The 26417-nt window shown below is 43.3% G+C and overlaps 1 protein-coding gene and 1 non-coding gene across 6 annotated transcripts in view; both read left to right on the top strand.

The window, feature by feature from the left end:
• GJC1 (gap junction protein gamma 1) overlaps nucleotides 1–26063 on the top strand; it is a 46865-nt gene extending 20802 nt beyond the window's left edge. For 3 of the 5 annotated variants that reach the window (XM_053568832.1, XM_053568834.1, XM_053568836.1), the window contains exons 2-3: nucleotides 21540–21616; nucleotides 24447–26063. In XM_053568832.1, coding sequence (XP_053424807.1) covers nucleotides 24467–25657 — 1191 coding nt within the window. In that variant the 5' untranslated portion in view covers nucleotides 21540–21616; nucleotides 24447–24466 and the 3' untranslated portion in view covers nucleotides 25658–26063. Of the gene's footprint in view, nucleotides 1–4549; nucleotides 4778–9105; nucleotides 9188–9675; nucleotides 9850–21539; nucleotides 21617–24446 lie in introns of all 5 variants that reach the window. The other 2 variants (XM_053568831.1, XM_053568835.1) reach the window with 1 other exon arrangement.
• Nucleotides 19750–19856, top strand: LOC128571344 (U6 spliceosomal RNA). The gene has a single exon (XR_008375774.1). It is a non-coding gene; the product is annotated as a U6 spliceosomal RNA (small nuclear RNA).
• Nucleotides 26064–26417: the final 354 nt, after the last annotated feature.

Genomic DNA, 26417 nt, shown 5'->3' with positions numbered 1-26417 from the left:
AAAAAATGAGCATATTAGAGGGACCTTCCCAAATACATACATGAAAGTGATGTTTTAGATTAATGGTGGTTTTGTGTAAGAGATTGTAATGGAAAAAATGAATCAGATAATTGGAGAGTAAGGTGCTTCCTAGTGGAGTCACTACACTATAAAATATATTTTAAAAACAATTTGTTTTTGGTGAGACAGTCTCAAGCTGTCGCCCTGGGTAGGGTGCTGTGGCATCACAGCTCACAGCAACCTCCAACTCCTAGGCTCAAGCGATTCTCCTGCCTCAGCCTCTCAAGTAGCTGGGATTACAGGCGCCTACCACAACGCCCAGCTATTTTTTGGTTGCAGCTGTCATTGTTGTTTGTGGCAGGCCCAGGCTGGATTCAAACCCGCCAGCTCAGGTGTATGTGGCTGGCACCTTAGCCGCTTGAGTTTGTCTGTTTAGTTTGTCTGTTTTTAGTAGAGACGGGGGTCTTGCTTTTGCTCAGGCTGGTCTTGAGCTCCTGAGCTCAAGCAGTCCATCCACCTCCGCCACCCAGAATGCTAGGGTTACAGGTGTGAGCCACTGTGTCCAGCCAAATATATTTAAACTTTTTTTTTTTTGCAGTTTTTGGCTGGGTCTGGGTTTGAACCTGCCACCTCCGGCATATGGGGCCGGTGCCCCAAATATATTTAAACTTAACAGATGATTGTAGTTAACCTTCCTCTACTCCTTTTTTTTTGTATAGCACATGTAACTACATTAAAGATCTCATGAATATAACTATAGTCTTTAAAAAGTGTTTGTAAATTTACTATAAAGTGATAAGTTGCAAGCTTATTAGTAGGTAAATACTATTGCATGGATGAATTTTAGTCTAAAACTTTTTGGGTTTTTACATTTTTATTATGAATATATCTATAATATCTATTTATATCTACTTAAAAAAAAAATAGGGTCCTGCTCTGCTATCCAGGTGGTGCAATGGCTCACACCAGTAATCCTAGCACTCTGGGAGGCAGAGGCAGGTATATTGCCTGCACTCACAAGTTCAAGACCAGCCTGAGCAAGTGTGAGATCTCGTCTCTAAAAAAAAAAAATAGCTGGGCATTGTCTTGGGCACCTGTAGTCCCAGCTACTTGGGAGGCTGAGATAAGAGAATTGAGGGTGGCGCCTGTGGCTCAGTTGGTAAGGCGCCGGCCCCATATACCGAGGGTGGCGGGTTCAAACCCAGCCCCGGCTGAACTGCAACCAAAAAATAGCCGGGCGTTGTGGCGGGCGCCTGTAGTCCCAGCTACTGGGGAGGCTGAGGCAAGAGAATCGCTTAAGCCCAAGAGCTAGAGGTTGCTGTAAGCTGTGTGATGCCGTGGCACTCTACTGAGGGCCATAAAGTGAGACTGTCTCTACAAAAAAAAAAAAAAAGAGAGAATTGCTTGAACCCAAGAGGTTACTCTGAGTCAGAACACCATGGCACTCTGCCATAGGCGACAAAGCCAGACTCTGTCTCAAAAAAAAAAAAAATAATAATAATAATACAGTAAGAGTTCTCTGCAGCCTCGAACTCCTCAGCTCAGGCAATCTCCCATCTCAGCTCCTCAAGTAGCTCTCACTAAAAGCATGTACCACCTTGCCTGGCTAAATTTTTTAATTGTTTATAGGGGTCGGACAGGGTCTCCTTATGTTGCCTAGGCTGCTCTTAAACTCTTGGCCTCAAGCAGTTCTCTCACCTTGGCCTCACAAAGTTCTGGAATTATGGATGTGAGCTACTATACCCAGCCATAAGTAATTTTTGGGGGGTGGGCTATTATACCCGGCCATAAGTAATTTTTTGGGGGTGGGGCAGTTGCCCCAGGCTGGAGTGCTGTCGTGTCATAGCTCAAAAAACCCTCAAATTCCTGGGCTCTAGGGATCTTGCTGCAGCCTCTCAAGTAGTTGGGACTACAGGCACCTGCCACAATGCCTGGCGATTTTTAGAGATGAGGTCTCACTCTGGCTCAGGCTGGTCTCAAGTTCCTGAGCTCAAGCACTCCTCCTGGTTTTCAGTTTCTCAGAGTGCTAGGATTACAGACGTGAGCCACTAGGCTCCGGCCCATAACTATTTTGTAAGTGTGTAGTTCTGTGGCATTCACATTTTTGTGTAGCCTCTACCAACAATCCAACTTCAGAACTCTTTTATCTTCCATTTTACTTTCTGTCTCTATGAATTTGACTACTCTAGATACATTATATAAGTCAGGGGTCCTCAAACTTTTTTTTTTTTTGTAGAGACAGAGTCTCACTTTACGGCCCTCGGCAGAGTGCCATGGCCTCACACAGCTCACAGCAACCTCCAACTCCTGGGCTTAAGCGATTCTCTTGCCTCAACCTCGCGAGTAGCTGGGACTACAGGCACCCGCCACAACGCCCGGCTATTTTTTGGTTGCAGTTTGGCCGGGGCCGGGTTTGAACCCGTCACCCTCGGTATATGGGGCCGGTGCCTTCCCGACTGAGCCACAGGCGCCGCCCCAAGGTCCTCAAACTTTTTAAACAGGGGGCCAATTCACTGTCCCTCAGACCGTTGGAGGGCCGGACTATGGTTAAAAAAAAAAACAACTATGGGGGTGGCGCCTGTGGCTCAGTCGGTAAGGCGCCGGCCCCATATACCAAGGGTGGCGGGTTCAAACTCGGCCCCAGCCAAACTGCAACCAAAAAATAGCCGGGTGTTGTGGCGGGCACCTGTAGTCCCAGCTACTCGGGAGGCTGAGGCAAGAGAATCGCTTAAGCCCAGGAGTTGGAGGTTGCTTTGAGCTGTGTGAGGCCACAGCACTCTACCAAGGGCCATAAAGTGAGACTCTGTCTCTGCAAAAAAAAAACTATGAACAAATTCCTATGCACACTGTACATATTTTATTTTGAAGTAAAAAAACAAAATGGGAACAAATATAATCACACCGTCGCATGTGGCCCGTGGGCCGTAGTTTGAGGACCCCAATATTTATCCTTTTTGTGACTGGGTTATTTCACTTACCACATTCATTTGTAGCATCAGAATTTCCTTTTCAAGCTGAATAATATTCCAATGTATGTATGTAACACAATTTATTCATTTCTCAATGGACATTTGGGTCGCTTCTAGCTATTGTGAATAGTGCTGTTATGAACATGAGTGTACACAGGTCTGCTGAAGTCCATGCCTTCATTTCTTTTTTTCTTTTTTTAAATAAATATTTATTTATTTATTTGCAGGGTTTTTTGTTTGTTGTTTTTTTTTTTGGCCGGGGCTGGGTTTGAACCTGCCACCTCTGGCGTATTGTGCTGGTGCTCTACTCCTTTGAGCCACAGGCACCTCCCCCATGCCTTCATTTCTTTGTCTTTTTTTTTTTTTTGAGACAGAGTCTCAAGCTGTCGCCCTTGGTAGAGTGCCATGGTATCACAGCTTACAGCAACCTCCAACTCCTGGGTTTAGGTGATTCTCTTGCCTCAGCCTCACGAGTAGCTGGGACTACAGGTGCCCACCACAATGCCCAGCTATTTTTTTGTTGCAGTTTGGCCGGGGCCGGGTTTGAACCCACTACCCTCAGTATATGGGGCCGGCGCCCTACTCACTGAGCCAGAGACGCTGCCCTTCTGTTTTTTTTTTTTTAATATTAGCAATCCAGTTTGGTATAAAATGGTATTTCTTTTCTTTTCCTTTTTTTCTTTTTCTTTTCTTTTTTTTTGAGACAAGATCTTGCTCTGCTACCCAGGCTGGAGTGTAGTGGTATAGTCATAGCTCTTTGTAAGCTGGAACTCCTAGGCTCAGGTGATCCTCCTGCCTCAGTCTCCCAAGTATCTAGTACTACAAGTACCCACCACCATGCCCAGCTACTTTTTAAACGTTTTTTTTTGAGACAGAGTCTTACTTTGTTGCCCTTGGTAGAGTGCCATGTTGTCATACCTCGCAGCAACCTCAAACTCTTGGACTCAAGTGATCCTTCTGCCTCAGCCTCCAGAGTAGCTGGGACCACAGGCACCTGCCACAATGCCTGGCTATTTTTTTTGTAGATGAGGTCTTGCTCTGGCTCAGGCTGGTCTCGAACCATGAGGTCAGGCAATCTACCTGCCTCCGCCTCCCAGAGTGCTAGGATTACAGGCATGAGCCACCATGCCTGGCCTAGTTTTTCTATTTTCAGTAGAGATAGGGTCTCACTTTACTCAGGCTAGTCTTCCAACTTCTGACTTTGAGCATTCCACCTGCCTTGGTCTCCCAAGGGTGCTAGGATTACAGGTGTGAGGCACTGCACCCGGGCAACCTATTCTTATACACAAAAAATTTTTTACAATTCGCACAACTGTTGATTCAACAGCTCTTTTAGGAATTTATATCTGTAATTGGGAATGTGTACAAAGATATAACTATAATAAACTTGTTGTAGACAACTTAAATGTCTAACCATAGAAGATTAGTTAAATTCTGATTTTGTAGGCTGGGAGTAAGAATTGGGAACTGTGACCTGGGAATCCGCATTTTCTTTAGGCACTCTGGATAGTCCCTGATGACAGTGCTCCATGGGCAACATTTGAGGGACATTAATTTACCATTACTTTCATTAATTTCAGGTTCCACAGTGTGCTAAGGTCCTCTGCAAACTGGTCTTTAACTTCTCTGTCCAGCCTTCTCTCCAGCTACTTCCCAAACATCCTCCATCGTGTTCCAGTCCAAGAGACTTCTCGGGCAACTTTTCCCTCACACCATTTTCTCCATCTGCCTGGCTGGCCTTTACTTCTCACCCCAGCTCCGCCTGGTGAAACCATAATCATCCTTCAAAGACCCACTTGCTTTTTGCAGTAAGCCTATACTTTTTAATTCATAGGACTTAGTCCCTTCTTTTCTCTGTATATCTTTGTTTTATACCAGTCCATTCATTGTATTCTTTTTTGTAATACTACTATATTAATAAACATTTTTGTTTTCTACTTCTTGCAAACATATTCAGATCTTAGATTCAATATAGGACATATTTACTGAATGCCTTTTATGTCCTGCATTTAGGTGCTAAGGGCTCACAGAATTAAAAACAAGGACTGTATCCTCAAAAAACTCACTCTAGCAGAAGAAACCACTACCACTAAAATTGATTTAATAGAGTAAGCATTGATTATTAGTGAAATGGAAAAATTATGGGCTTTCTGGGAGAGGAGATTAATTGAGGACATCAAGCAAATCTGAAGTGACCTTTCAGCTAGATAGTAAAGGATAAAAATTTTTACCGGTAGGAAATTGTAGAAAGGCAATTTTAAAATAGAAGAAAAAACTATGAGTAAAGACTCAAATTTGTTAAATCTCTCAGTGAATAGTTATTGAACACCTATGGATGTGCTCATTGTTTAGGTGCCAGGGATGCAAGAAAAAAGTATTTGCTTTTAAACTCTGTTGGGGATAACAGATAATGAATAAATTAAGAGATAAAAGACATATGGCCAGGCATAGGGGCTTACATCTATATTTCCAGAACTTGGGAGATATAGGCAGGAGCATCACTTGAGGCAGGAGTTCAAGACCAGCCTGGGCAATATAGCAAGACCCTGTCTCTATAAAAAATTTTAGAAATTAGCCTAGAATGGTGATGTGGGCTGTATTCCCAGCTACTAGGGAGGCTGAGACAGGAGGATCCCTTGAGCCCAGAAATTGGAGCCTGCAGTGAACTATGATCAGGCCACTGCACTCCAGCCTGGGTAACAGAGTGAGACTCTGTCTCAAAAAAACAAAACAAAAAACAAAAGGAATAGGCTGGGCACAATGGCTTACACCTGTAATCCTAGCACTTTGGGAGGATGAGGTGGGAGAATTGCTTGAGGCTTGGAGTGGGAGATTAGCCTGAGCAAGGTAGAGAGACTCTCAATGAAAAATAGGAAATCCCTATAATCCCAACACTCTGGGAGTCCAAGGCCGGCGGGTTGCCAGAGGTCACTAGTTTGAGACCAGTCTGATATAGAGCGAGACCCCCTTTCTAAAAATAGCTGGGCATTGTGGCGGGCACCTGTAGTCCCAGCTACTTGGGAAGCTGAGGCAAGGGGATTGCTCAAGCCCAAGAGAATGAGGTTGCTGTGAGCTATGATTCCATGGCACTGTACCGGGAGCAAGAAAGTGAGACTGTCTCAAAAAAGAAAAAGAAAAATTTGTCTTGGCACCTGTATCTCTGTGGTCGGGGCATCAGCTGCATATATCGGGGCTACAGGTTCAAACCGGGCTGGGCCTGCTAAACAACAATTACAAGGGCGGCGCCTGTGGCTCAAGGAGTAGGGCGCCGGTCCCATATGCCGGAGGTGGTGGGTTCAAACCCAGCCCCGGCCAAAAAAAAAAAAAAAAAACACAAAAAATAAAAAATACAACTATAACAAAAAGATAGCTACTTGGGAGGCTGAGGCAGGAAAATTGCTTGAGCCCAAGAGTTTGAGGTTGCTGTGAGCTGTGATGCCAAGCACTCTACCTAGGGTGACAAAGTGAGACTCTATCTCAAAACAAAACAAAACAAAATAGAAAAATTAGTCGGGCGTGATGGTGGGTGCTTGCAGTCACAGCTACTTGGGAGGTTGAGGCAGGAGGATTACTCAATCCCAGGCTAGCAGTTTGAGGCTACAATGAGCTATGATAATGCCAGTGCACTCTAGCCAGGTGATGGAGCAAGACCCTGTAAAAGATACAATTCGACAGTGAGATGAAGGAAAAACTCAAAGTGAAGGCAGGGCATAGAGAGTGATAGAGTGGGTGGGTAGTCAGGGAAGGCCTCACCAAGGGAGATAATATAAATGAAGTGGGAGCAAACCGAGAGGATGTCCAGGGGGAAAGGGTTTCAAAATGCTTATGTGAAAATGTGTGATTTTTTAAAAAATTTGAAGTAGAGCAAATTAAGATGATACTTCTTATAAAGTATTAAGAATTGTAAGTTTTTAGGGCGGCGCCTGTGGCTCAAGGAGTAGGGTGCCGGTCCCATATGCCAGAGGTGGCAGGTTCAAACCCAGCCCCGGCCAAAAAAAAAATAATAATTTTAAGTTTTTAAAAATACCAACATATTTTTGGGCGGCACCTGTGGCTCAGTGAGTAGGGTGCCGGCCCCATATACCAAGGGTGGTAGGTTCAAACCTGGCCCCGGGCAAACTGCAACAAAAAAATAGCCGGGCATTGTGGCGAGCGCCTTTAGTCCCAGCTACTCGGGAGGCTGAGGCAAGAGAATCGCCTAAGCCTGAGAACTGGAGGTTGCTGTGAGCTGTGGTGTCACAGTACTCTATTGAGGGCAACAAAGTGAGACTCTATTAAAAAACAAACTAACAAAAAGAACCACCAACAGATTTTAAATGTTCAACAAACTTTTTTCTCTAGGGTAGTGGAATTTTGGAAAAATGCCTTTAGGGTATTTTTTGTTTGTTTTGTTTTGTTTGTTTTGAGGCAGAATCTCACTGTGTTGCCCAGGCTAGAGTGCCATGGTGTCAGCCTAGCTCATAGCAACCTTAAACTCCTAGGTTCAGGCGATCCTCCTGCCTCAGCCTTCTGAGTAGCTCGGATTCAGGCACCCACCACAATACCTGGGTAATTGTTCTATTTTTGGTAGAGACCGGATCTCACTTTTGCTCAGGCTGGTCTTGTGAACTCCTGAGCTCAAGGGGTCCTCCCACCTCACTCTCCCAGAGTGCAAGGATTGCAGGCATGAGCCACTGTGCCTGGCCTTGGATGTCTTTCTGTACAGTAAGAGTATTCCTTATTTTTTATTTTATTTTATTTTATTTTTTTTTGACAGAGTTTCACTATGTCACCCTTGGTAGAGTGCTATGGTTTCATAGCTCACTGCAACCTCAAACTCTTGGGCTTAAGCGATTCTCTTGCCTCAGCCTCCCAAGTAGCTGGGACTACAGGCGCCCACCACAATGCCCAGCTATTTTGTTGTTGTTGTTGTAGTTGTTGTTGTTTAGCAGGCCTGGGCTGGGTTTGAACCTGCCACCTCCCTCACCCCCTCACCACCACCACCCCGCCCCTTGTCTGTGTGGCTGGCGCCCTAACCACTGAGCTATGGGCGCTGAGCCATTATTATTATTTTTGTGTGTGTGTGTGAGCCATTATTTTTGAAAGCCACATGATACTCTATTACAGAGATATGCCATAGTACATTTAATTGTTCTCTTGTCAGTGGGCATTATCATTGTTTCTTTAAAAAAAATGCTTGTACTTAGGTAGATATTTATTGATGCAATTTCCAAAGGTGAGATTACAAAATTAAAGGATAGATGCACCTGTAATTTTGTTAAATATTGGCAAATTGTAATAGAGTTATATCGCTTCTCTCAACAATGTATAAGATTCTTCTTCTATATAGCTTCCCCAATTTTTGGATTTTTGCCAATATGAGAAGAAAAAAATTGTACCTCAGAGTAGGTTTTTAAATATTGAGGCATAATTCACATGCCTTAATATCCACCCTTTAAGTGGATTGCCTGAGCTCAGGAATTCCAGACTAGTGTGAGCAAGAGCCAGACACCATCTCTAAAAGTGGCTGGGCATTTTGGTGGACGCCTGTAGTCCCAGCTACTCAGGAGACTGAGGCAAGAGTATCTCTTGAGCCCAGGAGTTTGAGGTTGCTGTGAGCTGTGACGCCATGGCATTCTACCACGGGCTACAAAGGGTGTGTCTGTCACACACACACACACACATATAAATCCAACCTTTAAAGTGTACAATTCGTTAATTTTTAATATATTTACAAGGTATGTTACTATTACCTCTAATTTCAGAATATTTTCCCTTTATTGTTGTTGTTTTTTTGAGACAGAGTCTCACTCTGTCACCCCAGGTAGAGTGCTGTGGTGTTCCACCTCACAGCAACCTCAAACTCTTGGGCTTAAGCAGTCCCTCTTGCCTCAGCCTCCCAAGTAGCTGGGACTACAGCCTCCCAACTAGCTGGGTCCACCACCACGCCCAGCTAGTTTTTCTATATTTAGTAGAGACAGGGTCTCTTGCTCAGACTGGTCTCAAACCCCTGAGCTCAAGCAATCCAACCTCCTGGGCCTCCCAGAGTGCTAGGATTACAGGCATGAGCCACCACGTCCTTCCAGATTTCAGAGTATTTTCATCACCGTCAAAAGAAACCCCATACCCATTAGTAATCACTCTCCATTCCCTCCAGCTCCTGACAACTGTCCATCTATTTTCTGTCTATATGGATTTGCCTATTCTGGACATTTCATATAAATGAAATCATACAATATGTGAGTATTTTATATCTGGCTTCTTTCACTTACCATTATAGTTTGAAGTTTCATCCATGTTGTACATTATATATTTAAGGGAAATTTGTTTGGGGGGGGGCAATGTCTGTTCATGTCCCTTGACCATACATAACCATTTTGTATTGTTTTGTTGGCTGTTTTTGTAGTTTTCCTTGTAGATTTGTTGGAGCTTTTAATATATTAGGGAGATCAGCTCTTTACCTATAAAGGAGTTATGAAGCCTTCCCCCCCAAGTATTATTTGTTATGGTGTGTTTTTTAAAACCATGGAGACTTCATTTTTTTGTACTCATTTATCAAAATGTTTTTGGGCAGGGGTCTCTTCCATTTCCCAGAATTATGACAAATATCAGCCATGTTTTTTCTATTACTTTTTATGGTTTCTATTTTTATATTTAAATACTTTAATTGGTGGTTATCCAAATGTCTGATGTTAGGTGTGAATTCTCCTTTTATCTTTTTTTGTAGGTGATTATCCTGTTGCCCAAACACCATTAATTAAAAATTCCATCTTTGCTTCCACTGATGTGAGGAGCCACCTTCATTAGTAGCTTTTCTGCAGAGGAGGAACACATCCATTTTAGAGAGAGAATTCTGGTGGAGATGTAGAAGACAGGCTGGAGAAGAGAGAAAGTAGAGCAGGTATTGATTGGTTTATAGCCTTCCAGGACTGTTTTTTCTTGGCATAAATTTTGTTTTCAGAAAATTGGGATAATTCTATAAGTACTCGCATTTACTAATCAGATATTTAATGAGAATCCACTACCATTTGCCAGGCCCTGGGGTTTTGGATAACTGGTGATAAAAAAAACAGAGTCCCTGCCATTAGGTAGCTTACATTCAAGTGGAGGAACTAGGCAATAAAATTACAAAATAAAAAAATTTAGGGTGGTGCCCATAGCTCAGTGGGTAGGGCACCGGCCACATACATTGAGGGTGGAGGGTTCAAGCCTGGCCTGGGCCTGCTAAACAACAATGACAACTGCAACAAAAAAATAGCTAGGTGTTGTGGGTGCCTGTAATCCCAGCTACTTGAGAGGCTGAGGCAAGAGAATCACTTAAGCCCAAGAGTTTGAGATTGCTGTGAGCTGTGATGCTGTGGCACTCTACCAAAGGTGACATAGTGAGACTCTGTCTCAAAAAGTAAATAAATAAAAGAATATATAATTACATACATATATGTAAATGTGTGGATTAAGTGCTATGAAGAAATTTACAACTAAGAAAAAAGGCTGGAGAATCACAGGAGCTGTTAGAAGTTGTCTAGGGGCCAGGCATGGTGGCTCACGCCTGTAATCCTAGCACTCTGGGAAACTGAGGCAGACAGATAGCCTGAGCTCAGGAATTCGAGACCAGCCTGAGAAGAGGGAGACTCCATCTCTACTAAAAATAGAAAAACTAGCTGGGTGTTGTTCCAGGCGTCCATAGTCTTAGCGACTTGGGAGCCTGAGGTAAGAGGATTGTTCAAGCCCAAGAATTTGAGGTTGTTGTGAGCCATGATGCCATGGCACTCTAGCCAAGATGATGGAGTAAGACTCTGTCTCAAAAAAAAAAAAAAAAATTGGAAGGTGACATGTGAGCAAAACTTCAATGAAGTAAGAGAGAGTCCTGTTAGTATCTGTAAAGAGTTACTCTAAGCAGTGAAAATAATAAGGGCAAAGATTCTTTTTTTTTTTTTTGTGGTTTTTGGCCGGGGCTGGGTTTGAACCCACCACCTCTGGCATATGGGACCGGCATCCTACTCCTTGAGCCACAGGCGCCACCCAAGGGGAAAGATTCTAAGGCAAAAGCATAGCATTTTCTTATGATGGGAGGAACAAAGAGGATGTAAGTGTATGTTAATAAAGCAGAATGAGCAAGAGAGAAAAGGAATTGGGTAAGATCAGAAAGTGAACTGATAAAGGACATTGTAAACTGTGGAAAGAAAGATTTTGGATTTTATTCCAAGTGTGATGGGAAGCTACTACTAGAGAGATTTTTTTCTTTATTATTTATTTATTTTTTTTTTAGAGATGGGCTCTCACTGTGTTGCCCAGGCTGGAGTGCAGTGGCTATTCACAGGTGCAGTCCCACTACTGATCAGCATGGGAGCTTTGACCTGCCCCGTTTCCCACCTGGGCCAGTTCACCCCTCCTTAGACAACCGGGTGGCCCCTGGCTCCTGAGAGGTCACCACATTGACGCAAAACTTAGTGCAAACACTCGATCGACATAGCGCATGATAGCCCATAAGTCTTGGACTTAAGCAATCCTCCTGTCTCAGCCTCCTGAGTAGCTGGGACTACAGGCACGTGCCACCGCGCCTGGCTATTAGAGGTTTTTTGAGACAGAATCACACTTTGGCTACCTGGGCAGAGTGCTGTGGCATCATAACTCATAGCAACCTTAAACTCTTGGGCTCAAGCGATTCTCTTGCCTCAGCCTCTGGAGTAGCTGGGACTATAGGTGTTTGCCACAATGCCCAGCTAATTTTTAGAGACTAAGTCTCCCTCTTGCTTGGACTGGTCTTGAACTCTGTGAGCTCCAGTAATCCACCCGCTTCAACTTCACACAGTGGTAGGAGTACAGACTACTAGAGAGTTTTGAGCAGAAGAGAAGAAAATGGTCTAATAACCTACTTCTGATGTGTTTTGTTTTTTTGGGGGGGCAGTCTCATTCTGTTGCTACAGCTAGAGTGCTTGTGGCCTCAGTCTTGCTCACGACAACCTCAAACTCCTGTGTTCAAATGATCCTTCTGCCTCAGCCTCATAAGTGGCTGGAATATTGGTGCCTGCCACAAAGCCAACTATTTTTTTCTATTTTTAGTAGAGATGGGGTCTCACTCTTGCTTAGACTGGTCTCAGGAGAACTCTTGAACTCAAGGGATCCTCCTGTCTCAGCCTCCCAGAGTGCTGGGATTATAGGCATGAGCCACAGCACCTGGCCCTAATGTACCTTGTAAAATCTTTATTCTTGTTGCTTTCGGGAGAGAGCTAGGGCACAGGCTAAGGACCAGTTAGAGCAGCGGTTCTCAACCTGTGGGTCATGACCCCTTTCGGGGTCTCCTGCATATCAGATATTTACATTATGATTTCATAACAGTAGCAAAATTACAGTTACGAAGTAGCAACAAAAATAATTTTATGGTTGGGGTTCACCACAACATGAGGAACTGTATTAAAGGGTCGCGGCATTAAGTAGGTTGAGAACCACTGAGTTAGAGGCTTTGTTTTTACAGTAGTCTTGGTGACAGATGAAAGGGGCTTAAAATCAGTGATAGGCATGGAGGTGGTTCAGTGTTAAATTGTAGATATAGTTTGAAGATAGAACTGATAGTATTTTCTGATAGTTTGGTGGTAGAGAGAGAGAAAAGTAGCAAGATTGACTTTTCTTACTCCACTTTGCACTCTGCCTCTAACCTATCAATAGATAACTACTTACCTGCTTTATATCATCAAAGATTAGTTTGTATTTTCTAGAACGTTACAAAAAATGTATAAATGGAATCATCTGTATGTATTCTTTTTTACTTCTTTCATTCAACCTGGTTATCTTGAGATTCATCCATGCTGAATGTATCAATAGTTTATTCTTTTTTTATTTTATTTTATTTTATTTTATTATTATTATTTTTTTTTGTGGTTTTTGGCCGGGGCTGGGTTTGAACCCGCCACCTCCAGCATATGGGACCGGCGCCCTACTCCTTGAGCCACAGGCGCCGCCCCTTTTTTATTTTATTTTATTATTTTTTGACACAGTCTTACTGTGTCACCATTGGTAGAATGCCGTGGCGTCACAGCTCACAGCAACCTCACACTTTTGGCCTTAAGAGATTCTCTTACCTCAGCCTCCCAGGTAGCTGAGACTACAGGCACCCACCACAACACCCGGCTATTTTTTTGTTGCAGTTGTCATTGTTGTTTAGCAGGCTCTGGCCGGGTTCAAACCCGCTACCCTTGGTGCATGTGGCTGGCACCGTAACTCCTGTGCTACGGGCGCCGAGCCTTTTAATAGTTTATTCTTATTCCTGAGTAGTATTCCATTGTGTGGATTATATAACAGTTTTTTTTTTTCAGGGTTTTGATTTGATTTTTATTTATTTATTTATTTATTTTTAAATGAGACAGTCTTACTTTGTCACCCTTGGTAGAGTGCTGTGGTATCACAGCTTACAGCAACCTCAAACTCTTGGGCTTAAGTGATTGTCTTGCCTCAGCTTCCCGAGTAGCTGGGACTATAGGCACCCACCACAGCGCCCAGCTATTTAGTTTTTTGTTGTTGCAGTTGTTTGGCTGGCCCAGGCCGGGTTTGAACCTCCCACCCTCAGTGTATGTGGCTGGTGCCGTAACCACTGTGCTACGGGCACTGAGTCTATTTAATTTTTTTTTTTTTTAAGTAAATTTATTTCAGGGTAATGTGAGGGTACAAGCAACCAGGTCAAAATATTTGATTTCGTTAGGTAGAGTTTGTCTTGTTATGTCCCACAGCAGTTTGTTCATTTTACATTCATGTACAAGTGTTTTCTATAGAGATAGAGTTTCACATTTGTTTATTTATTTTAGACAGTCTTACTCTGTGACCCTGGACAGAGTGCTGTGGAATGATCACAGCTCACAGCAACCTCAGAGTCTTGGGCTTGAGCAGTTCTTTTGCCTCAGCCTCCTGAGTAGCTGAGACTACAGGTGTGTGCCACTGTGCCTGGCTAGTTTTTCTAGTTTTAGTAGAGACAAAGTCTACTCTTGCTCAGGCTGGTCTCAAACTTTTTTTTTTTTTTTTTTTTTGTAGAGACAGAGTCTTACTTTATGGCCCTCGGTAGAGTGCCGTGGCCTCACACAGCTCACAGCAACCTCCAACTCCTGGGCTTAAGTGATTCTCTTGCCTCAGCCTCCCGAGTAGCTGGGACTACAGGCACCCGCCACAACGCCCGGCTATTTTTTGGTTTTAGTTTGGCCGGGGCTGGGTTTGAACCCGCCACCCTCGGCATATGGGGCCGGCGCCTTACTGACTGAGCCACAGGCGCCGCCTGGTCTCAGACTCTTGAGCGCAAACAATCTACCTGCCTCAGCCTCCCAGATTGCTAGGATTACAGGTGTGAGCCACTGTGCCCGGCCTATAACGTAATTCTTTACTAGTGGTTAAAATCTCAAACTCTAGGCTGGGTGCAGTGGATCACTCCCGTAATCCTAGTACTCTGGGAGGCCAAGGCAGGTAGATTGCCTGAGCTCAACGGGTTCGAGACCAACCTGAGCAAGAGCAAGAGCAAGACCCTGTCTCTAAAAAATAGCCTGGAGTTGTGGCAGGTACCTGTAGTCCCAGTTACTTGGGAGGCTGAGGCCAAGGAATTGCTTGAGCCCCCAAGAGTTGCTATGAGCTATGATGCCATGGCACTCTATGGAGGTGACAAAGTGAGACTCTGTCTCAAAAAAAAAAAAAAAAGAGCCTTAACTCTAGAGCAAGACTGGCTAACTATAAATTCTGGCTTTGCTATTTGATGTCACAAACTAGATCTTGGGCAAATTTTATAAACTTTTGGGCCTCATCTCATCTTTAAAATGAGTCTAATAATAGACTCTACCTCCTGAGATAATTCAAATAATGTGCTTTACGTGTAATCTTCAAAACTTCTGTGAGCTCTGTTTTACAGAAAAATGCCTCAGTTGATATGTTCCTGTTAGGCTATAACTGATAGCCTTGAAATAAAAAGAATTTGGGGACAAAAAAAAAAGAATTTGGGAGGGAATTACATAAGTTATTACCATGTAAATCCCAACTGGTTTTTAAAATTCTTTTTTTTTTTTTTTTTTTTTGCTGTTTTTTTTTGTTTGTTTTATTTTTTGCCGGAGCTGGGTTTGAACTCACCACCTCCGGCATATGGGGCCAGTGCCCTACTCCGTTGAGCCACAGACGCCACCCTGGTTTTTAAAATTCTATATTCCAATGCAAGACAAGGTAGATTTGTTATTTGGGAAATAGAATAAAAATAGCACGTTTGGTTTCTGTCCAATAAATATTATGTAAGCAAACATAATTTTCTTCAGTACATGGGTCTTTTTGTGTGTGTGAATCTTTTGAATTATGGGTTACCATGAATTGCAGCATCCTTTTTATTTTTAAAGTAAAAGACAGTCTGAGGCAAAACAATCGCTTAAGCCCAAGAGTTTGAGGTTGCTGTGAGCTATGACACTACGGCACTCAAGCCCAGGGCGACTGAGTGAGACTCTGTCTCTAAATAAATAAATAAATAAATAAATAAAGTAAAAGCCATTCTATAAAAATAACTTTTTCTCACCTTTTATTTAAGAAATTGACTGGGACTCAGGTAGCTCACACCTATAATCCTAACACTCTAGGAGACAGAGGCGGGAGGATTGCTTGAGCTCAGGAATTCAAGACCAGCCAGAGCAAGTGTGAGACCCTATCTCTAGAAAAAATAGAAAAAAAAAATTAGCCAGGCATTGTGACAGGCGCTCACATTTTCAGCTATTCAGGAGGCTGAGGCAGGAGGACCCCTTGAATCTAGAAGTTTGCAATTGCTGTGAGCTAGGCCAATGCCATAGCACTCTAACCTAGGCAACAAGAGTGAGACTCTATCTCCAAAAAAAGAAAAGAAATTCAGTGTGGTTCTATAAAAATAATAAAATTTGAAGGAAGACAATAGACTGAGACAGTGTTTGCATTAAACGTCAAATGGTTAATATCTGTACTATTACCAAGAATGCATTCTACAGGGGGCAGCGCCTGTGGCTCAGTGGGTAGGACGCCGGCCCCATATGTGGACGGTGGTGGGCTCGAAACCAGCCCCGGCCAAACTGCAAAAAGAAAATAGCTGGGCGTTGTGGCCGGCACCTGTAGTCCCAGCTACTCGGGAGGCTGAGGCAAGAGAATCACCTAAGCCCTGGAGTTGGAGGTTGCTGTGAGCTGTGATGCCACAGCGCTCTACCGAGGGCGATAAAGTGAGACTCTGTCTCTAAAAGAAAAACAAAAAGAGTACATTCTACTATGGGCAAAAGAATGGGAATAGCCCACAAAGGAGGTGGACTTATTGGGGGGAGTGTGTCCTGTTGTATCACCAAATATGCAGATTGGCATAATTTTGAAATACCATTTTGCATTTAGTAAAGGCTAAGTTAACATATAAATTACTTGGGGCTTTGCTAATTAGCAAAAGTCATTGAGGTGTTTGGCTTCCTCTATGTCATTTTCCATTTATAGATAGAGTATAGAAATGATTTTTTTGGGGGCGGTGCCTATGGCTCAATGAGTAGGGCGCCGGCCCCATATACTGAGGGTGGTGGGTTCAAACCCAGCCCCGGCCAAACTGCAACAAAAAGTAAGCCGGGCGTTGTGTCGGGCGCCTGTAGTCCCAGCTACTTGGGAGGCTGAGGTAAGAGAATCGCTTAAACCCAGGAGTTGGAAGTTGCTGTGAGCTGTGACGCCATGGGACTCTACCAAGGGTGACAAAGTGAGACTCTCTCTCTAAAAAAAAAAAAAAAGAAATGATTTTTTTTTTTTTTTTTTTGGAGACAGCCTTAAGCTATTGCCCTGGGTAGAGTGCTGTGGCATCATAGCTTACAGCAACCTCAAACTCCTGGGCTTAAGCAAGTCTCTTGCCTCAGCCTCCCGAGTAGCTGAGACTACAGGCACCCTCCACAACGCCCGGCTATTTTTTTGGTTGTAGTTGTCATTGTTTTGGCAGGCCCAGGCCAGATTTGAACCCGCTAGCACTGGTGTATGTGGCTGGCGCCTTAGCCGCTTGAACTACAGGTGCCACCCTTTTTTTTTTTTTTTTCTTTTAATTTCTTTATGTAAGCCATTCACAGGTGAATTGCACACTCTCACCTCCTACACTGTATCTGTTTTCAGAAGCAGGGAAATCAGCAAAGGAGACTGTGTCCTAAATCTTAGGCACCTGAGAACTGAGGTAAATAATAGAGGAAAAGGAGGTTTAGTGGAACAAGAGCACACTTTGCTTCACAGTGAGACCACACTTGGCAGTGACACATTCTGCTTAGAAATGTTAATTCCAGAACCTGCCATTCAACTCATTCTTTTTTCCTTTTGAAATGATTTTATTTTTTCTCTCTCCAGTGGGATAGTGTACTCTGTAACACTGTAAGCCATTCTCTTAATGTTTTGTTAATGCATGTTAATACATAGCTATGGGGAAATGGGGCTTGCCTAGAGAATGAGTGACCAGTTACAGAAATGACTTAACTACTTCCTCCCCCTCCTTCCGCCTTGGTTTTCTTCCTCTTCCTCCGTCCTCCCCCTTCTCCCTCCCCCCTCCTCTACTCCTCCTCCTCCTTCTCCCCCTATTCCTTGCTCCTCTCCCCTCCTTCTCCCTCTTTCTTTCCCCCTCCTCCTCTTCCTTCCTCCCCCTCCTCTTTCCCCCCTCATCCCCTCTCCTTTCCTGCCTTCTTCCTCCCCCTCCTCCCCCTCCACTCTCTTCCTCCCGTCCTTTTTTATTTTTGAGACAGTCTCTTGCCTGAGTTAGAGTGGAGTGGCATCACCTTAGCTCACTGCAACTTCAAGTTCCTAGGCTCAAGTGATTCTCCTGTCTTAGCCTCCTGATTAGCTGGGACTGCAGGTGCTGCTTGCCAGCACACTGGCTAAAGGACTAACATTTTCAAAACATTTCCCAGACTATACTTTCATTACCCAGGGATTATTTGACATTCCACCTAAAGCAAGAAATGGGCACTTGGAAAGAGAGGAAAAGGACTTGGAAAGAGAAAAGAACCAAAGAAAAATGTACTGTAGATCAAAACAATGGTGATGCTTCCATTCACTTTAAGAAGCCCACGGTTCTTTGTTTTAGAAAGAAAATACCCATTACTCATTTTATGAGGTGCTGGAGTTAAGATAGCAGGCACATTATTTATACAAAAAGAAATGTGAATAATAAATAAGTACAATTTATGTAGGGCAGGACACAGTGGCTCACACCTGTAATCCTAGCACTCTGGGAAGCCAAGGCAGGAGAATCATTTGAGCTCAGGCGTTCCAGACTAGCTAGAGTAAAGCAACACCCCCATCTCTACTAAAAATAGAAAAATTAGCTAAGGGTAGAGGCCGGTACCTGTAATCCCAACTACTTGGGAGGCTGAAGTAGGATTGCTTGAACCCAGGAGTTTGATGTTGCTCTGTGGTGGTAGGCTGAGGCCCTGGCACTCTAGTGACAGAACAAGACTCTGTCTCTCATAATAATAACAACAACAAACAACAACAATTTATATCAAGACAAGTTTGTTTGTACTACTAGATCTCTTTGCAAATTAGAACTTTGTAAATTAATGCCATTTATAGTTGGCACAGGATTTCATATGGACAAAGACCAGAAGTATGGAAAACCAAAACATTTTTAAGTAGCTGCGATTGTGGTTTTTGTGTGTTTGTTTTCATGTTATGTTTTATTATTTCTTTCCCCACTGTAGAATTATATTAAGAGAAAGAAAGTGAATTAATCTATGTATATCTACTATACTGAAGACTGAGTATTCAGATCCCCCACCCCCTCATTGACATTTTGTGGTGAAGAGCATAAACTATAGGGATACCCATTCCAAAGACTTTTCAGGATATAGGTATAGAATGCTATGGCTTTTATGAATGCGCATGGAATACCAACTCTAAGGCAGTGTTTTTCAACCTTTTTTATCTCACAGCACACTTGAATCTATAGTTAAACTTCTACAGTGCACTTAAATTATGTTGATCCAAAACAAAAAGAATATCCTTTGCTTTTACCCGCTTTCGAAAATAATTTAATTAGGCTGGGTGTGGTGGCTTTTAATTTAATAATAAAAATTATTATTATTAATCCTAGTACTCTGGGAGGCCAGGGCAGGTGGATAGCTTGAGCTCACAGGTTTGAGACTAGCCTGAGCAAAAAGTGAGACCTCGTCTCTACTAAAAATAGAAAAATTGAGGCAAGAGGATCATGTAAGCCCAAGAGTTTGAGGTTGCTATGAGCTGTGACATCATGGCACTCTACCCAGGGTGACAGCTTGAGACTCTTGTCTCGAAAAAAAGAAAATTACTGCTTTAATTTACATAAGCTTCAAAGGGGTGATCACCAATTCCTTCCACCAAAAAAAGTTATTGCATGAGATGCTGAATTGTTGAGAAATTCTTTAATAGCAGTAATTTTTTTTTTGGTAGAGACAGTCTTACTTTATCACCCTCAGTAGAGTGCCATGGCATCACACAGCTCACAGCAACCTCCAACTCCTGGCTTAGGCGATTCTCTTGCCTCAACTTCTCGAGTAGCTGGGACTACAGGCGCCCACCACAATGCACAGCTATTTTTTTGTCGCAGTTTGGCCTGGGCCGGGTTTGAACCTGCCACCCTCCGTAGATGGGGCCAGTGCCCTACCCACTGAGCCACAGGCACTGCCCCATAGCAATAATTATTTAAAAGAGCCCCATTAGGCTGGGCATGGTGGCTCCCACCTGTACATTCTGGCACTCTGGGAGGCTGAGACAGGGTGGATTGCTGGAGGTCAGGAGTTCAGAGACCAGCGTGAGCAAGAGCAAGACTCATCCCTAAAAACTAGCCGGGTGTGTGCTCGCTTTGGCAGCACATACACTAAAATTGGAATGATACAGAGAAGATTAGCATGGTCCTTGCGCAAAGATAACACGCAAATTCGTGAAGCGTTCCATGTTTTTTTGAATAAAGAAAATAAGAAGAAGAAGGAAAAAAAAAACTAGTTGGGTGTTGTGGCAGGTGCCTGTAGTTCCTGCTACTTGGGAGGCTGAGACAAGAGGATCATTTGAGGCCAGGAGTTGGAGGTTGCTGTTGAGCTATGATGCCATGCATGGCACTCTACCGAGGGCAATCTAGTGAGACTCTGTCTCAAAAAAAAAAAAAAGGGGGCGGCGCATGTGAATCAAGGAGTAGGGCACCGGCCCCATATACCAGAGGTGGTGGGTTCAAACCCGGCCCCAGCCAAAAACTGAAAAAAAAAAAGGGGGGGGGCGCCTGTGGCTCAGTCGGTAAGGCGCCGGTCCCATATACCAAGGGTGGCGGGTTCAAGCCCGGCCCTTGCTGAACTGCAACCAAAAAATAGCGGGGCGTTGTGGCGGGCGCCTGTAGTCCCAGCTACTCGGGAGGCTGAGGCAAGAGAATCGCTTAAGCCCAGGAGTTGGAGGTTGCTGTGAGCTGTGTCATGCCATGGCACTCTACCGTGGGCCATAAAGTGAGACTCTGTCTCTAGAAAACAAACAAACAAACAAAAAACCTATTTATCTTCGATAAGGATAGAGGTATAGAGGGTGAGTTTTCTGACTAATTAACAATTGTATTTTCATGACTATGGCTTATTGGACCAAGTAGAATTTCAGGGATTGGGGAAAATGCTTAGATGTGGTGTTTGGGGAAAATCTGAGCCTACAGGGAACTCTGTTATGAAGTTTACTTCTTGTTTTGTGGTTTTATAACTTACGTATTTAGTGAGAGCAGGAAAAGGAGAAGTGAGCTTAGTTGGAAAACAGGGCTAGAAATAGAAGTTGTACTTGGTCTTGCGGTGAGATCTTTATATATAAATCTTGATGCCTGCATGCTATGTAGATGCCTACACTTTTTTTTTGCTTCTTCATTAGTCTTTTGGAAATTGTTCCAGTTTTTTTTACCTGTATGTAAAGAAAAAGAAAGCAAAACCTTTTAAATTAAGTTACTATGAATGCATAATGCTCAGGGATTGTTGTGTTAAATTAAATGATAGTAATGAACAGTGTTGCACCTTATGGATGGTTTTTGGCTATTACTATTCAGGGTTGGCAGAACTTGATAATGAGCAATAATTTGTCTTGGAATTTGTTTTGAATTTTACTCCAGTACAGATTGCAGGTGTTCTCTTTCTGTGACTATTTGTGAGCAGTTGAATCTGTAAATCACCTGCTGTGAGCTGGGAGTCCCAGTGGCAGAGAGCCAGCTGTTGGGGTGTTTTAGCTAAACAGCTTGCTCTTAGTTGGCTGTTCAAATCCCAGTGAGAGGGTTTTGGCTACTATAGGGAATAGAGCAAGCAGGGTGAAGATTTTTGCAGAGCTTTTAGTGACCTGCTTGGGGGTTCTTCTGCTTTGGATTTCCACAAATGACTCTTCTTCCTGTCATATTTTCTTAGAATACAATGACTTAAGAATCTTTGGGTCACTGTCAGCTAGTTTCTTCCCTATATACATAATGGGGAGAAGGAAAGATTCGTATTCGAACTCAGGCCTATTTCCATCTCCTTCTGATTGATTCCTTTGGTACATAGAAAACTTTGTTTCTTCCTGAAAATGGCATTTTAGTGATTCATTGTTTTCTGTAGGAGAAAGCTTATGACCTGCTCTTTTCTTTTTTTCTTCCAGAGGGAATCTGGAAAAGTTACAAGCAAAAACATCATTTCTCTAAGAACAGTTTGGGTAACAGAAGTTCTGGATAACAGGTAAAGTATATTTAAATTTCTTTGGTATTGTGACAGATGTCCTCTAATCTGCAGAAATAAAGTGGGACAATTTAAAAAGCTAAGTGTACTTTGTTCCAGGGGCTGTGTTAGAGATTTTGCATATATTATCTCATTTGAGTGGTTTTTACCTGGATCCTGGACATAGATCTAAAAATCCTGGACATAGATCTAAAAATCTCAGAATAAAATTATCCTTGAAAATGCTGTTTTATGGCCAGGATCGGTGACTCATGCCTGTAATCCTAGCACTCTGGGAGGCCGAGGCACATGGATCACTCGAGCTCAGGAGTTTGAGACCAGCCTGAGCAAGAACAAGATCCTCTCTCTACTAAAAACGCAAAACTAGCCACACATTGTGGTGGGTGCCTATAGTCCCAACTGTTTTTGAGGTGGAGGCAAGAGGATTGCTTGAGCCCTGGAGTTTGAGGTTGCTGTGATCTATGATACCACAGTACTCTACCCAGGGCAACAGTGAAACTATAAAAAAATAAAACACTGTTTTATCATCTACCATAAATAAGATGCAGAAATATAATTTATAAATTCTGTTATATAGTAAAAGGCTATGATATTTGTTGCAAGATCATTTACTGTGGGCTTCTAAGTAAAACCAGAATCTGCTATGCTATGCAGCCTGACCAGGGAGTGTCTTCCTAGTTCCTTTCTGTCTTTTGTTTTAGTTCTTAATCATTGCTAGTAGTTTGTAGCTGTAACATCTCCTTAATTCCTTTTAATACTTCGTCTCCTGGTCCACAGTTTTATTTCCTAATAAGCTACCTCTTCACAGTGGAATAAAAACCAAGTGTCCTCTTTATGTTCTCAGTGGTGGTTTTTCTGCAGCTGGACTTGAATGACTACACCTGGGTGTTGTTTCTTTATCTCACAGGGAAAGTTCTGAAGGTCTCACGAAATAATAGTATATGTAAAAAAACCAATATACTACATCTAAGACATATATCTCAATAAATGATAGCTGTAATTTTATTTTTTTAAGAGACAGGGTCATACTCTGTCACCCAGTCTAGAGTGCAGTGATGTGATCATAGTTCACTGCAACCTCAAACTCCTGAGCTCAGCTGTGTGAGGTAATCACGCCTGTAATCCTAGCACTTTGGGAGGCTGAGGTGGGTGGATCATTTGAGCTCAGGAGTTCAAGACCAGTCTGAGCAAAAGAGTGACACCCCATCTCTACTGAAAATGGAAACACTAGTTGAGCGTAGTGGCAGGTACCTGTAGACTCGGCTATTTGGGAGGCTGAGGCAAAGGGATTACTTAAGCCCAAGAGTTTGAGGTTGCTTTGAGATATGACGCATGGCATTCTACCCAGGGCAACATGTGAGACTCTGTCTCAAAAATAAAGAATCTTCCTGAGTACAAGGGATTCTTCTGCCTCAGCCTCCTGAGTACTTAGGACTATAAGTGTCTATAGGTGTATGCTGCCACACCTGGCTGATTTTTTTTTTTTCTTTAAAGGCAGAGCCTCACTTTGATGCCCTGGCCTCATAGGTCACAGCAACCTCAAACTCTTGGGCTCAAGAGATTCTCTTGCTTCAGCCTCCCAAGTAGCTGGGACTATAGGTGCTCACCACAATGCCTGGCTATTTTTAGAGGCGGGGTCTCACTGTAGCTCAGGCTGGTCTCGAATTTCTGAGCTCAAGAAATCCACCCGCCTTGGCCTTCCAAAAGCATTAGGATTATAGATGTGAGCCACCGCGCATGGCATCTGGCTGATTTTTTTTGTTTGTTTGTTTTTTTGAGATAGAGTCTCACTATGTTGCCCTCAGTAGAGTGGCATACAGCTTACAACAACCTCCAACTCTTGGGCTTAAGTGATTCTCTTGCCTCCGCCTCCCAAATACCTGTGCCTACAGGTGCCTGCCATAACCCCTGGCTATTTTTTTATTGCAGTTGTCATTGTTTTTTTTTTTTTTTTTTTGGTTTTTGGTTTTTGGCCGGGGCTAGGTTTGAACCCGCCACCTCTGGCATATGGGACTGGCGCCCTACTCCTTGAGCCACAGGCGCCACCCTTGTCATTGTTTTTTTAGCTGGCCCAGGCTGGGTTCGAACCTGCCACCGTTGGTGTATGTGGCTGGCGCTGTAATCACTGTGCTACGGGCGCCAAGCCCTGGCTGATTAAAAAAAAAATTTTTTTTAAGAGTCAGTGCTGGTAGCTCAGTGAGTAGGGCGCCAGCCACATACACTGAGGTTGGTAGGTTCGAGCCCAGCCTGGGCCTGCTAAACAACAATGACAGTGCAACCAAAAAATAGCTGGGCATTGTGGTAGGCGCCTGTAGTCCCAGCTACTTGGGAGGCTGAGGCAAGAGTATCGCGTAAGCCCAAAAGTTTGAGGTTGTTGTGAGCTGTGACAACACAGCACTCTACCGAGGGTGACATAATGCGACTCTGTCAAAAGAAAAAAAAAAATTAAGAGATGGGATCTTGATATGTTGCCCAGGCTGGTATTGAACTTCTGGCCTCAAGGGATCTTCCCACCTCAGCTTTCCGAAGTGCTGAGATTATAGTTGTGATCAACCACACCTGCCACAATTCTACTTTTTAAACCAGGGAGGATATTAAAGCAAACCAAACTTTCCAGGAGCCTATCGGCCCAAACAAGTGCTCATAGACTGATGTGAATAGTCGTACCTAAGGGTAGGAGAGAGTGAGATGCTACTCAGTCTAACATTTGTCCCAGTATGAGACTTGAAGGGATTTCAGTATGTAAAAAGTAGTTCCTAGAGCTACCACAGATTAAATTGAGATTTTAACATTTGTTGGTTTTCCTTTGGTATTTTTCCACTTTTATCAGGGCAAACCAATTCAGTCACCATGAGTTGGAGCTTCCTGACTCGCCTGCTGGAGGAAATTCACAACCATTCTACATTTGTGGGGAAGATCTGGCTCACTGTTTTGATCGTCTTCCGGATTGTTCTTACAGCTGTAGGAGGAGAGTCCATCTATTATGATGAACAAAGCAAATTTGTGTGCAACACAGAGCAGCCGGGCTGTGAGAATGTCTGCTATGATGCCTTTGCACCCCTCTCCCATGTGCGCTTCTGGGTTTTCCAGATCATCCTGGTGGCCACTCCTTCAGTGATGTACCTGGGCTACGCCATTCATAAGATTGCCAAAATGGAGCACGGTGAAGCAGACAAGAAGGCAGCTCGGAGCAAACCCTATGCAATGCGTTGGAAACAACACCGGGCTCTGGAAGAAACAGAAGAGGACCATGAAGAGGATCCCATGATGTATCCAGAAATGGAATTAGAAAGTGAAAAGGAAAATAAAGAGCAGACCCAACCTAAACCCAAGCATGATGGTAGACGACGGATTCGGGAGGATGGACTCATGAAAATCTATGTGCTGCAGCTGCTCGCAAGGACTGTGTTTGAGGTGGGTTTTCTGATAGGGCAATATTTTCTGTATGGCTTCCAAGTCCACCCATTATATGTGTGCAACAGACGTCCTTGCCCTCATAAGATAGACTGCTTTATTTCCAGACCTACTGAAAAGACCATCTTCCTTCTGATAATGTATGGTGTTACAGGCCTTTGCCTGTTGCTTAACATTTGGGAGATGCTTCATTTAGGGTTTGGGACCATTCGAGACTCACTAAACAGTAAAAGGAGAGAACTTGAAGATCCGGGTGCTTATAATTATCCTTTCACTTGGAATACACCATCTGCTCCTCCTGGCTATAACATTGCTGTCAAGCCAGATCAAATCCAGTACACTGAATTGTCCAATGCTAAGATTGCCTACAAGCAAAACAAAGCCAACATTGCCCAGGAACAACAGTATGGCAGCCATGAGGAGAACCTCCCAGCTGACCTGGAGACTCTGCAGCGGGAGATCAGAATGGCTCAAGAACGCTTGGATCTAGCAATACAGGCCTATAGTCACCAAAACAATCCCCATGGTCCCCGGGGAAAAAAGGCCAAAGTAGGCTCCAAAGCTGGGTCCAACAAAAGCAGCGCTAGTAGCAAATCAGGGGATGGGAAAACCTCTGTTTGGATTTAATCTTGGCTGGGCTTAAAACATGCTTTTCATAGTTTATGGTAAACAACAGCTCACTGAATAATGACTTCCATTGAGTAAACATTTGGCTCTGGTTATCTTCAGGGATGCTCTTGGCTCATGGTCCAAGCTCAGGGGACTCTGAAGGTAGGGCTGGGATGAGGGTGGAAAGAGGGAAAAACACGGTGTTCCTGGGCACAGGTTCTCAGCAATAATACAGTTTCAGAACTTCACATTTGTGTCTTCCAGATCTGGAGAAGAATAGATATATTTAAATCATTCTCGTTGAACAGTTTTTGTATGTAAAGTATTATGGTACTTTTTTTTTAGTATGAGAACTTTTTTGTATTTGTACATTGAACTGCTGTAGTTACTATACTTTTATATTAAAGGAAAGAAGTCCTTATAAGTAATGCCTACTAGGCTAGTGTTATTACTTTTTCCAGCAAATTCTACCCTGGCTTTTGAATTTTAATAGATGCTACACCTAATAAAAGTGCCTTTCATGTCGCAGGAAAGATTTCAGATATGGAAGGAGACTGAGGAGGAAGTATCATTTTTTAGTCTTGGGAAGAAAGTCTAGCCAAAGTAGAAGGAGGTTGAGATCTTTCTTTTACTTGAGTAATCTTTGAATCTCATTTATGTGACCAGAGTTGTAGCCAATCTTTGTAACCTATTCATATTTTCAGAGGAGGTAAATGAGTCACTGCAGGATTCCTTTAAATATCAAGCATTGCCAGTATATGCTTGATAGTGTATATAT

This window comes from Nycticebus coucang, chromosome 18 (assembly GCF_027406575.1).
Source record: "Nycticebus coucang isolate mNycCou1 chromosome 18, mNycCou1.pri, whole genome shotgun sequence".
In the NCBI taxonomy this organism is placed as follows: Eukaryota; Metazoa; Chordata; class Mammalia; order Primates; family Lorisidae; genus Nycticebus; species Nycticebus coucang.
This window is presented reverse-complemented; position numbering and strand designations above follow the sequence as displayed.